The following is a 13,498-nucleotide window of genomic DNA, read 5'->3' on the forward strand; positions in this document are numbered from 1 at the left end:
TTGTATACACACAGCACCCTCTGTAGTTAAAACTCGGACGCATGGTATCAATATAATGGCTTACAAAAAAAAACAGATAACAAATTGAGAACAGATTACTTACTCTGAAAGTAATATAAATAAATTACGTTTTCATTTTCATTTCAAAAATGCGCAATATGGATTATGTTACAGTACATGTCACCGAGCTTTGCGGAGTTCCCTTGTTGGGAAGATCATCTACACAAACAAACAAACAAACAAACAAACAAACAAACAAACAAACAAACAAACAAACAAACAAACAAACAAACAAACAAACAAACAAACAAACAAAAACACAAACAAACAAACAAACAAGCAAGCAAGCAAGCAAGCAAGCAAGCAAGCAAGCAAGCAAGCAAGCAAGCAAGCAAGCAAGCAAGCAAGCAAGCAAGCAAGCAAGCAAGCAAACATACAAACAAACAAACAAACAAACAAACAAACAAACAAACAAACAAACAAACAAACAAACAAACAAACAAACAAACAAACAAACAAACAAACAAACAAACAAACATACAAACAAACAAACAAACAAACAAACAAACAAACAAACTTGGCCCAATTGCATCATTGCCTTGCTGCCCCATGTGAAATGTTCTAGCAGAAATCTACATTGCTCTCAATGGGGGCCCTTTATCAATAAAAACAAACTGCTTTGCCCTAGAAGAAACAAGGTGTCAGGTTTTAATATTTTAATTTAATAGTTGATCAAGATGCTATCCAACCATACTAATTTATTTAAATTACCGTATATTCACATTATTTACTGTTACTTTATTAGTTAAACTTCTTTATTATAGTTAAGACCTGCAATGCAGGTCTGTGTCAGAGTCCAAGACCCTTTGGTCCCAGATCAAGACACTTTGGTCCGAGACCAATACCTTTCGGGCCAAGACCATGAACCTTTGCTTTCGGTCTCAGACCAAGACCCATAGGTCCTGGACCAAGCCCTTTTCCTTTGGTCCTAGACCAAGACCTGTTGGTGCTGGACCAAGACCCTTTGGTCCCAGACGAAGATCATTTGGTCCCAGACCAAGACCCTTCGGTCCCAGACCAAGACCCATAGGTCCTGGACCAAGCCTTTTTCCTTTGGTCCTAGACCAAGACCTGTTGGTGCTGGACCTTTGGTCCCAGATCAAGATCATTTGGTCCCAGACGAAGACCCTTTGTGTCCCAGACCATAACCCTTAGGTCCCAAACCAAGACCTGTTGGTCCCGGACAAAGACCCTTTCGTCCCAGACCACCATACCTGTTGGTACCAGACCACCATACCTGTTGGTACCAGACCAAAACCCTATGGTCCCAGACCAAGACCCTTTATTCCCAGACCAAGACATGTTGGTCCTGGACAAAGACCCTTTGGTCCCAGACCAAAACCCTTTGGTCCCATACCATGATTGGTTTGTAACAGACCAAGACAGGTTGGTCGCAGACAAAGTTCTTTTGGTACCAGACAAAGCAGTTTTGGTCCCAGACTAAACCCTTTTGGTCACAGGCCAAGACCCTTTGGTCCCAGACCAAGAACCTTTGGTCCCAGACCAAGACTACCTCTATTGTCGGTGACAAAAAAGTACTTGCAAATGATTTAAAACAGAGTAGCATTGCTGCATTTTATTTCATTGCGTAATGATTTCATGCGTAATGATGGCTCGGTCCTGTTTCATTACATTTCACCTTGACGCTGGGAAGTATAAATTGTCAAAATTAAGGCAGAAACTGAACATTTTTGAAGAAAAAATATTCCCTGATCTTGACATAATACAAATTTAAATTTGAGGATTACATTAACATTATATGTCATTAACATTATGTGACACCTTATGCCAAAATCAATCACTTCTCAGTTATAGTGAAACGACATTCAAGGTAAAGACAATCAAAATACGACATGACATCAATGCGATGTGACGTCTTAAACATCCCAGATTTTGCTCAATACTTTACACTGTAAGCCTAAAAATTCCCCAAAATAAGTCACTTTAAAGCCATTGGACCCTTTTGGTACAGAATAAAAAAAAAGTTCACAGATTTACAAATAACTTACAGGGTTTACAGAAGGTAGTGGTGAAATACTTCTCTTGAAATATTATTCCATGAAATGCTTAACTTTTTGAGATAACAGTAAAACAATATCAATTCTCGTTAACGAGAATTACGGATTTATTTTAAACACATGTCATGACACGGCGAAACGCGTGGATACAAGGGTGGGTTTTCCCGTTATTTTCTCCCGACTCCGATGACCGATTAAGCCCAAATTTTCACAGGTTTGTTATTTGATATAGAAGTTGTGATACACGACGTGTGGGCCTTGGACAATACTGTTTACCGAAAGGGTCCAATGGCTTTAAATATCGACAATATAAATTTCTGAACTAGCGACAGCCGCACAACTTACGGAGTTAGTTCGCCATCTGCAAGATGTCGCTCAATGGCAAGTGTTTAATAATTTATAGCACAAAGCTCTCTCTCTCTCCGAATGAATCATTTCTCTGATTCCCTAAACTCAACGAGTTCTGAAACTGCCCCTCCAAGAACTTAAAGACAATTTAGAGAGCAAAAAGCTCTTTCCAGCTGAATCCAATTGTTTATGCAAACCAGGCCTGAAATTACACAGCCTCTGTTGCCCTGGTCTTGGCCTTGGTGCCCCCTCAAAAGATTTTCCAATGGAAGTGCCCTGTGCAAAATGAAAATGGCATTCACTCTCAAGGACGTAATTCAAAGCCTGTAAACCAATGATAACTTCTAAATAAACCTTTCATTGCAACTGCCTCTTTGGTCTCAAGGAAGTTAATCATGACTTTATCAAACTTTAACCTTTTTTCTTTTTGGAGGAGCACATGGGGGTGTCGCAACCGATTTGTATGTTAGTTTCTATTTAATAGTAGGCAGGCCTAACTCATGATTCAATAAAGTTATCGCTCGCAATTATATATCCATACATTATAAACATTGATGCCATGCCATAGGCTGAATCAAACGACTTCAAATACAACTATGGGTATTGGCTGCAGAGGCAGCGTTGCAGAATATGTCTTCTCAAAATCACGCCATAGCAACTGCTAAAGCCATCAAATCAGACACAGCTATCAAATCTCTCGATATTAAACAAACAAAACTGAACATCATTAGCCGAGTTCCATTGTGATCAAGGCTCAATTTCATAAAGCCTGTATACATAAAAATGTGCTTAGCACAAGCAAAAATGTTGCTTAGCAAAAACTAAGTACAAGCCAAATATCCATAAAGTTTACACTGTTGCAACTGGTGCCCAACTAATTTTTTGCTTAGCAAAGAATTTTTCTAAGCAGTGTTCTCTGCTTAGCAGCTGTATGAAATTGAGCCCAGGTGTATAAGTATAATGACGATACAGGGGCATAAATCTTTATCAGCACATAACAAAACTACATCAATGTGTAACAAATATGTGTCTTTTACCTACCAGCCACACCAAGCATCATTTGTTAACTTGTTAACAACGCTGTAGGGTGTTCGTCAATTTTACTTGGGCTTTGTGGATCAGATTCTGGTACCTTTGGAAAATCGGCGAGGAAGTCCTTCCCGCTTGCAGACGAATTGCCCACTGAGAAAACAAGAAAGAAGAATATAAAACATAAATTGTTATCTTACAAAAGAGACGGTCGACCTGTATTTGCTTCTGTGTCAAAATAAACCCAGAAGTGGATCAAATTGACGCATAATCCCAGCTGTAATCTCATCTATAATCAGTGTCAGCCACAGCAATGAAATCGAACACAGCCATTGATTTGTAAGGAAAACATCAAAATGGCGTACTTAAACAGACCAAATGGCTAAAACCAAAGTTATATATTGCCAATCCAAAAACTCAATGCAGGGACAATAACCAGGCCTTGAACTTTCCTCTTCAAAGAGCTCAGCAATTTTCTTCTGGTGTGGCGGCACTACTATGAGGAAAATAAAAATAAATTTGTATTTGAAACTGTACGAAGGGCACCACACAGCGTAAGCACAAGCAGGCCTGATAACTGGCGGAGGCAACAAAGGTGATTGCCTCCATACCCCTGGGGCCGATTTCACAAAGCAATAAAATTCATCGCAAGACAAATTTTCAGTATCACCATAGAGATTTGTATTGTGACATCACACTTTACTTAGCAACTACGATTGATTTGAAGTTACGATCAATTTGAGACCTTTGTGAAATCGGCCCCAGGCCTTGGTGCCCCTTGAAATGCACCAGTATTTCTTTTCTCTCATAGTGTGCCCCTTACCAAGGAGAAAATGCCTTGGTGCCCTTGCCCTTTCAAATACAAAGCATGCAGACCTGCACAAGGCACCATGATGATTGCTGTGGGTGTCGTTGTTTAATTCAAGACCTAAATAAAGTTTGTATTCTATTATCTTGTGTTGTATCAGTACTTTTATTACCTTTGCTTTTTGGCGATGCTTGAGTTTGGTTTTCTAGAGGTGTTGATTCGTCAAGGAGTTCGGCAAGTTCATCTTCAAGTAGCTCAGTGTCAAACCCAGCAGAGAAGGAAACGGACTCGTCTATTGCTTTGTTTCCGTGTGACATTGCGTCGTCTATTTCAGCACATAACTCCATTACCTAGATTCAAGATTCAAACAAATAAAATTCAATCAATGAGAAGCCCATGCATGATTGGCTTGTAAAAGATCCTGGATGAAATCTGAGTCTAAGCAACACTGGCAGTTGTCACGGCGCATGAAGCAATGCGGTACACTATAAAACTTGGCATAGGTGTTAACTACAACATGGCGACCCTGCCTTTCACCTCTGTGGACCTGGTTCCAATCCAACCTTGAACAAGAGCCTGGCATGCGGACTAGGTTTTCAGTCCCTTCCCAATAGACCGATCCACTAAGCTACGCCCCATTGCGTATTGACCAATCACAACGCATTGAAGGTCCGACATGCGTGTGCGTATCTTGGCGCACGCGGCAGAGTTGTGCAGAAAGGCATTGGAGAGCCCCACGTGTTCTTGCTCACACGTGCGCTGTGGGCGGAGCCTACTGGATCGGTCTATTGCGTGGATTTCCCCATTTAGGGTTTTCTACCCACATCAAAAACGGTGAACATTTCCTCCAAATTACTAATTGCCGTCTTGTTTATGATACTTTGGATATATGTAACGCAAATCAATGACTATATAAATAACTTAATATAAAAATACCTATCATAACAATACTTTCTCACCTCTTGAACTTCTGACATTGTATCATCTACATCCTCTGGTGTAAGTTGATTTGTTTTCATCGTCTGTTTCAACGCACTAGCTCCTGCTCTATATGCTTCAAGAGTCTACAGTCAAAATCAAAAATAAAATTACCCATTTGGGCAAGTTTGCAGGTCTTTACAACACTTCAAGAGTTTGGCAAACATAAACATCAAAATAAAAATACATCACATTTTTAATAAAGTTTTGAGGAGCAATAACTTTGATAAGAAAGTACAATAATAATGTGAATATAGGCCTGTCTAGTTTGATATGGATTTTTATAAATTTGGGTGGTTTTAGTGGGTCTTTACACTTAATGGGTTTGGCAAACATCATAGTTAACAAAAAAAGCAACACAGATGATTAAATATCTAAATAAAATACAAGATAAATCAGGTTTCATTAACAAACAAAAATATACATATGTGTACATTATAACAACAACCAAGTAAGCAATATCATTATATTTGACTGCCACAAGAGGGCAGTGTTGAAAATAACCATTCATTGCACATGCATCAGTGTGGCTGTGTTTTATCATGTGAGTTGCATTAGGTCTCTGGGGCCATTTACTTATGGCGTAGGTGATCAAGATGGCGAAAACACACATCCTTGGTTGCATAAGGAGGCATAATATGCTGAGTTTGACCCAATGATCACCCTTTTTTTGAAGATATTCAGTGACATAGAGAACTGCTTAGGAAGAAAAAAAGAAAAAACATAAAGCACAACGACAATGTCTCTGCATGGAGGTAGAACTCTGCCTCTAGCTACTAGGAAATCCTGATGGTCTACAATGGGTGCGTCATTTAGCTTCCTGGGTCGACCCGAATCTGCCCCAAGGTCAGCCCCAAGTGCCCTGCTTGTGGAACGGGTCACTTGGGGCTGGCCCGAGGTATGACGTAACCACGAGAGGTTGAGTGATCGTTCGATTAGCTCTTGTCAGGGGCTCATAATAGAACGTACCCATAGAAATAGAACCCGGAGAACGCTGAGCTCGACCACCCTCTGTGTCGTCTGTGTACGCGGAAAATCAATACCGCGCAATACGAGCGTATGGCAAAATTATCCTTGTGTGACACGCACGTATGGCAAAATGGCAAGATGTCAGCGCACATAGACCATTTCTAGTGTTTTCATTGGTCAATGATGATGTCATTGTATGGCAAAATTGTATGGCAAAATATTTTGCCATACACGCGTTACAAAAATGGCGTGTGCGCGTCCATAAAAATGGTCTCACAACGAAACCGCACGCACAATGAGACACTCAGCGTTCACCGGGTTCTATTTCTATGAACGTACCCTATGTAGTTGGTAAGACATCTGCTATAAAATAGCAAAGGTCTTGGGTTCGAATCCCACTTGAGTAATATGTTTGTGATTTTTTTTACAGAACTCGGGAAAGTACTGATTATACAGTGCCAACACACATCGGGGTAAGGGTAAAAACAAAAATTAATACCTCTACCGTTTAACAGGCAGAGATAATAAAACCTACCATGTTATTCGTCTCCGCTCCATGTATTTGGTCTCGGAGTTGTATGAGTGTATCTAACATGGTCTCTTTCTTATCCAGAGACCTCTCAATCAACTTCTTCCTCCTCAAGATGTTCTTGGCCTTTAATAATCAATAAGAATTCAGGGAGGTTTGGTCATCAAAGTTGCATGAACAAAATTAAAGAAAAAAACACCCTCCTTGCACAATGGTGTGTGCTTTCAGATGCCTGAAACTGATCCTTTTTTTCAGTTACAAATATTTTAGCAGCTTTGTAAAAATTAAAATTTCAGTTTTTACAAAACTGCTATTATTTGTCTTTCTTGACCTACAATTGGTGTACATTGTATCAACAATTTGTGCATTTTGAATTTGAACTAAAGAACACCCAGGTTGACTGCTGCTCATACCAGCAGCAAAAGGTAAACAAAATCTTCATGATTTTTTTTTAGGGGGGTTGGATAGCTGAGGGGAGTCATAAAGAATTAAAGCATTGAAACTCACCGAAGACTTCAGACCCTTGCGAATGCTTAGAGATGCCTCTGATCGAAGATTTGTCATGTCTTTGTGAAGTTGTTCTATTTGTTTCTCCAATGAATCAATTGTTTTCCTTAAACTGTAAACAAAACAAAAATATTGATTGAGACAAAGGTACAAAACAATACTTTCAACAAAACGGTTTGAGCCAACATAGGGCTAGATAGCTCAGTTGGTAGAGCGCCGGCACGTTAATCCGGAGGTTGTTGGTTCGAGTCCCTCTCTAGTCAATTCTTTGTTTAACCCCCAAAAACCATTTAAAAATTTACCCAGTCAATTTCCCTTGTGGTTTATACTGATCACTGAAACAAAAAGTCGCACCCCCTTAAGATGATCTTCTGGCTGTCGCTTCCCAGGTTGTATCATATGTTGGGTGTGATCCCTGGCTACACGACAGTTAACGGTTGTATGGCTTCTGACTGGCACCCCCGAACAAAGATATTGACAAATATAGAGAGACCGCCAACATAGGGCTAAGTAATAATAATAATAATAATAATAATAATAATAATAATAATAATAATAGACCGTTTTTATATAGCGCTTTTCACACCCGAGGGGTGTCTCAAAGCGCTTCCGACATTATTACCCCTGGTCACTGGGCCTTAAATCATTCCTCAAACCATCTCAGCTCCCTGGGGAGTATACAGCCTGTGCGCAATATATGCGCTACTCGACTAAACCAATCGCAAGATCCATCTCTGCCCTCACAGGTACCCATTTACCCCTGGGTGGAGAGAAGCAATTATAGTTAAGTGTCTTGCTCAAGGACACAAGTGTCACGACCGGGATTCGAACCCACACTCTGCTGAACCGAAGCATCAGAGCTTGAGTTCGGTGCTCTTATCCACTTGGCCACGACACCCCCATGATAGCTCAGTTGGTGGAGCACCGGCACGTTAATACAGAGGTCATTGGTCATTGATTCTTTGTTCAACCCCAAAAATTATTGGAAAATTTACCCAGTCAGTTTCCCTTGTGATTTATATTGATATTAAAAAAGATTATAGAGGCTCTACCTTAGTACACCAAGTTCTGTTTCATTGAGTGGAGACACATTTGGCTGGTTCTTGCGGGCAAATTTTACAACCTATGAGCAAAAGAGAAATGTTCAGATTTAAATTTTAAATAAAGCAACACAAAAAAGGGGAACAAAGATTACCAGCATAACCAGAGAAAAAGAAAAGACCAACGTCATGGTACATGAACATTCAGGCCTGATACTTCACGGAGGCAACGAAGGCGATTGCCTCCGTTGCCCCTGGTCAGTGCCTTGGTGCCCTTGAAATGCTCCAGTAGAAACTTACAATTTCCTCATAGGGTGCCCTTTACCTAGGAGAAAATGCCTTGGTGCCCTTGCCCTTTCAAAAATGAAGCATACAGGCCTGTAAACATTTAAAGCGAAGTTGGGTTGAGTTACACTCATCCAAGTTGAGTTAAAGCAGTTAGCTCCGTCCATTGACGTCACCGTTTCCATAGCAGTGAGTGAGAGAGAACAAAACACGAAAAAACAACAACAACACTAACGAAAAGCTTGGAGAAAAACGCCATTATCATCTGAGGCTGGTTTTAATTGGCTGTAGTTCTCGGTCTATATTATTTAATTGCGACTGCAGTAACTTTCAAGACAAAATAAAACAACTGCCTATTGAAAACGTCAGTAACCTTTCTATAATTATGCCTCATTGTTTGTACTTCCTATCCATTAGGCAGAGTATTCACCATCAAAATGGCCTGACCTTCAAGTCGAGATGGTTGTGTGGACCACACAATCAATACTTACAATATAATACTTAAAGGCAGTGGACACTATTGGTAGTTACTCAAAATAATTATTAGCATAAAACCTTTCTTGGTGACGAGTAATGGGGAGAGGTTGATGGTATAACACACTGTGAGAAACGGCTCCCTCTGAAGTGCCATAGTTTTCGAGAAAGAAGTGATTTTCCACGAATTTGATTTCGAGACCTCAGATTTAGAACTTGAGGTCTCGAAATCAACCATCTAAACGCACACAACTTCGTGTGACAAGGGTTATTTTTCTTTCATTATTATCTCAATTACAATATAATACTTAAAGGCAGTGGACACTATCGCAACTTTGATGACCGATTGAGCTCAAATTTTCACAGGTTTGTTATTGTATGCACATGTTGAGATACACCAACTGTGAAGGCTAGTCTTTGACAATTACCAATAGTGTCCACTGCCTTTAACAGTAACTGTAAGCAGCCCATCGTAACGATCATGACTTTAGTGTACGTTCTGGTAATTACAGTGCTATTCACACGACAGCAATTTAACTGGGGTCCCTTACTTAATTTTAGCATGTTGTAGAATGTAGCAATATCTGACAAGACTCTTCAAGAGAACTTGGACAGTAGAAACAATTGTTGTCCTTTCACACTATAGACCCATTGGATATGGTGTCACACTCTCAATAAGGAGGCAGATCATTGGACAATAGTTGTTCTCTGTGAGTAAAAATGGACCTCAGAGAACCTATAGCGTTTTGCGTTATGGAAGGGGGAGCTATTGGCCCTATGAATTGGCCATATATATAGTTACAAGGGCTTGAATCAAAGGTGTAAAAACAGTGACCGAAACACCTCTGCAGTGTCCTACAGAGCCTACTATATAAATACACAAATTAATGAGGCCAAAAGCGGCCCGGACCCCACCCTGTAATGCCTTGTTCTTTTTAATAGAAATGCCCAAAATAAAGAGGTGTGATGCACGATTGCACTGCCGTCTGGACAGACACCATCTCCAGTCATACAAGGATAAATAATCAGTGTTACTGCTTGCAGTCAACTTAAGGTGTGACCCCCCCCCCCCACCTGAATCAGCGCCAGTTGAAGCACAGCACTAAGGACACACAGGGAGTGTTTTAAATAGAGCATTATAGTGTTTTAAATTACCACGCACAATATAGCTTTGTACACTCATTGAGAATGATATAAAATTCCTGGATCTGCGCTGGTTGAAGTACGGCACTAACGACACAAGATAGTTTTAAATGACCGCGCACAATAGAGCTTTGTACACTCCCTGACAATGATGTACCAAGCGCCTAGCGTAGACTACACTTTCAAACAAAGGTGTCGCACACACGCTTATGCGTGGCAAAATAAATGTGTAACACAATCATTACATACTGGTACTCAATGTACAAAAAGCACCCGCCCATACGCATAACCATAGAACCTCAATGCAACTTGACCCTTTGAGATAATAAGCCAAATAACGCGACCAAAATTGTTACTAGATTCTTCACAGAAATTTGGTGCTTGCACAGTAAGCAGCGAAAGGTGATGGTAAGCGCAGTATTCAGCGGTAAGCAGAGCAATGAAATTGGGCTCTGACAGCAGTTGACAAGATTCAACAGGAACTGAATTCCAAACAGTCCTCACCTTTGAGCCATCTGGTATTACTTCTACATGGGCCTTCTTCATCTTTTGCAGGTAGAGAAGCACAAGGTCAAAGGTCATCTCATCACCACAAACATCTTGACATGCATCTCTGAGAGTCGCATAGTCTACAAGATTGTCCATCTTCTCACACTGTCGATGGGTGTCTAAAATGGACTCTGAGATTTCCTAGATTAATTGAGATGAAACAAAATTTGATTTTTAAATTTTTAATTTTTTTGAGAGGGCAAGGACATACTAATTTTTCAAAGAGAACTTATGTGGCAAATGTTCAAGTCTGTGTGAAACTTTTGAAGGGCCATGACCAGGGCAAAAAAGACATGGCCTCAATAATGATGTAGCCTTTATGTAATCTCAGGCAAAATGGAAGAAAAATGGAAGGCATTTTGCAATCGATTTAAATGCACACACTGTGAGACAAGCTGGGGAAAAAAAGTGATTAATAACTATAAAATTGAATTGAACTGAAATCCAAGTCACAAGATTACAGGGTGCGGTCGACCCGATACTTTCGAACAGCTTTGACGTCATTCCAGGGGCTCACCCAGGTCAGCCTCAAGTTCCCTGCTTGTGGAATGGGTCACTTGGGTCTGGCCCGAGGTGCATGACATCACCACGAGGGGGTGAGTGTTCGTTCGATTAGCTCATGGCAGGGGCTCACCCGGATGAGCACACCGGGGTTGACCTGGGGTAGCCAGACGAACGCACCCAACGTGTTAACTTAAAATCTTAAAGTTGTGATTTTGGAATGCAAACACCAGAACCCTCTCAATACTTAAAAGCTTCACTGGGTCTTTCAAATTTTGTTTTATTTTTGGGCTGAAGTGAAATACAAGTGAAAGACATCAATTTAGTAATACCTTCAACACATCCATGAGAATGTAGCTTCCACTTAGCTTTGACTCACTGCCCTTAAACATGTAGCCAACAGCCCATGACACTGGTCGTCTCATAAACTGATGAACGCCCCAAGATAACCACGATGCATTCACGCTGTTTTTGAATTCATCAATGCTGACAATTTGTCCATTGCTACTCAAAAGAAACAAAACAAATCAATGGTTAGTTGTAGTTGCATTGCTTTAAAGGCATTGGACACTATTGGTAATTACTCAAATTAATTTTTAGCATCAATTCACTTGGTAATAAGTAATGGAGAGCTTTTGATGGTATAAAACATTGTGAAAACAGCTACCTCCGAAGTGACGTAGTTTTAGAGAAAGAAGTAATTATCCACGAATTTGATTTTGAGACCTTAGAATTAGATTTTGAGGTCTCGAAATCAAGCATCTGAAAGCACACCACTCGTGTGATAAGGGTGTTTTTTCTTTCATTGTTATCTTGCAACTTTGAGGTCTCGAAATCAAGCATCTGAAAGCACACCACTCGTGTGACAAGGGTGTTTTTTCTTTCATTATTATCTTGCAACTTTGACGACCAATTGAGCTAAAATTTTCCCAGGTGTGTTATTTTATGCATGTTGAGATACACCAAGTGAGAAGACTGGTCTTTGCCAATAGACCCTTCCCATGAAATATGTAAATTGCACATAGCGCCTGCGCACTAACATCGCGCTGTTTTGTACACGGCTAATGGGTGCGTGACGCAGATGCGATTGCACGTCTGCTTAGTGCACAACTCTATGGCGTTTGCCAACCAACAGGGTCTGTACGCATGCGTGAATGTGATTAGCATATTTCACGGGAAGGGACCATTACCAATACTAGTGTCCATTATCTTTAATACATGGAATCACTGTCTCAAAAGAATAGACTTACATCTCTCAATAGGCCGATGAATGTATAATGTTAGTTTCTCCTCGTCAGTATCTGCATTGAATATAAGCCCCACATGAAACTGTTTGTTCATTCGGGGTATATTTTACAACATTACATATAAAAGTCCCTCTAACAGCCATTTAAAAGCTAGTCGCTACCCTTGGACAATTTTCCGTACGGAGTCACCACTTTTTCAAACGTTTTTACAAAAAAGGATATCTCATTGAGGTAAATTGATGAAAAAGTGGTGGCGCCATACGGAAACTTTTCCCTACCCTTTTATTTATTCCCTTCTTTTATGAAAAAACCCATATACTTTTACTAATTTGGAAGTTCCTTTTAATAAAAAAAAAGTGTTTATTAATTTATTTTATTTAGCTTTTTTATTAGGCCTATTTTTTATATGATGCAAAAAAATAAATCTCACTTTGCCATTTCTCGAAGGACTCTATCCAATCCCATAGGTAGCCGACCTTTTCTTCTTAACCCTTCAGCTGCTCTGTCGCACTCAAACACAGCACATCTCTTCTTTTTGCACCTTTCCTCGATCAGCTGCGACCAGAATTTAAGTTTATTGTCCCAGTCTTTTGGGTTTACTGTCCTGTTTTGCCGAAAGTCCGAAAACAGATAACTCATGCGTTCGTCGTCGTCCCAGCACGGCGGAAAATACTCCGTTTTCTTGGAGTCCCCAGCCATTCAAGAACTCCACCGTCACCTACCGGTTGATTCAGACCTGAAAGTGCCGTCTTTGCAAATTTAAACAGCCTAAAAATGTAATTTATTTGTTTGTTTTTACGTCAATTGTCATTCTTTACGCCAGACGACATTTGTCCCAAATTTTGTAAACATTTGTGACGAGTCTGGTTGCAAACATATTGCCTTCATGTAACCATATGCACGATTTACACACGAGAAGAGGCGGTTACCAGATTCTATTGGATTGCCCAATACCTCGCTTGTCCCAAAAAAATGAGGGCGCTGATTGGTCGAAACGTGGAAGCAAATTTAAA

The 13,498-nt window shown here is 40.2% G+C and overlaps 1 protein-coding gene across 1 annotated transcript; it reads right to left on the reverse strand.

Annotated features, from left to right (window-relative positions):
• Window positions 1-3,298: 3,298 nt before the first annotated feature.
• On the reverse strand, window positions 3,299-13,334 carry LOC117294962 (charged multivesicular body protein 7-like). The gene is made up of 9 exons (XM_033777520.1): window positions 12,916-13,334; window positions 11,571-11,742; window positions 10,693-10,878; window positions 8,299-8,369; window positions 7,247-7,358; window positions 6,746-6,865; window positions 5,223-5,327; window positions 4,436-4,613; window positions 3,299-3,608 (listed from the first exon to the last, which is right to left on the reverse strand). The coding sequence occupies exons 1-9, from the start codon at window positions 13,182-13,184 to the stop codon at window positions 3,490-3,492; spliced, it is 1,332 nt and encodes a 443-aa protein (XP_033633411.1). The 5' UTR covers window positions 13,185-13,334; the 3' UTR covers window positions 3,299-3,489.
• Between the last annotated feature and the right edge of the window lie 164 nt (window positions 13,335-13,498).

Source organism: Asterias rubens, chromosome 9, assembly GCF_902459465.1.
Source record: "Asterias rubens chromosome 9, eAstRub1.3, whole genome shotgun sequence".
Lineage (NCBI taxonomy): Eukaryota > Metazoa > Echinodermata > Asteroidea > Forcipulatida > Asteriidae > Asterias > Asterias rubens.

Bases quoted from the DNA above. Each gene is read 5' to 3' on its own strand.
- LOC117294962 (XM_033777520.1), bottom strand. From the start codon at position 13,184: ATGGCTGGGGACTCCAAGAAAACGGAGTATTTTCCGCCGTGCTGGGAC. The intron at 6,866-7,246 runs GTGAGTTTCAAT...TGATTATTAAAG, and splicing joins GCAAGGGTCTGAAGTCTTCG to GCCAAGAACATCTTGAGGAG. The intron at 3,609-4,435 runs GTAATAAAAGTA...TTGTTTTCTCAG, and splicing joins AGCATCGCCAAAAAGCAAAG to TGGGCAATTCGTCTGCAAGC.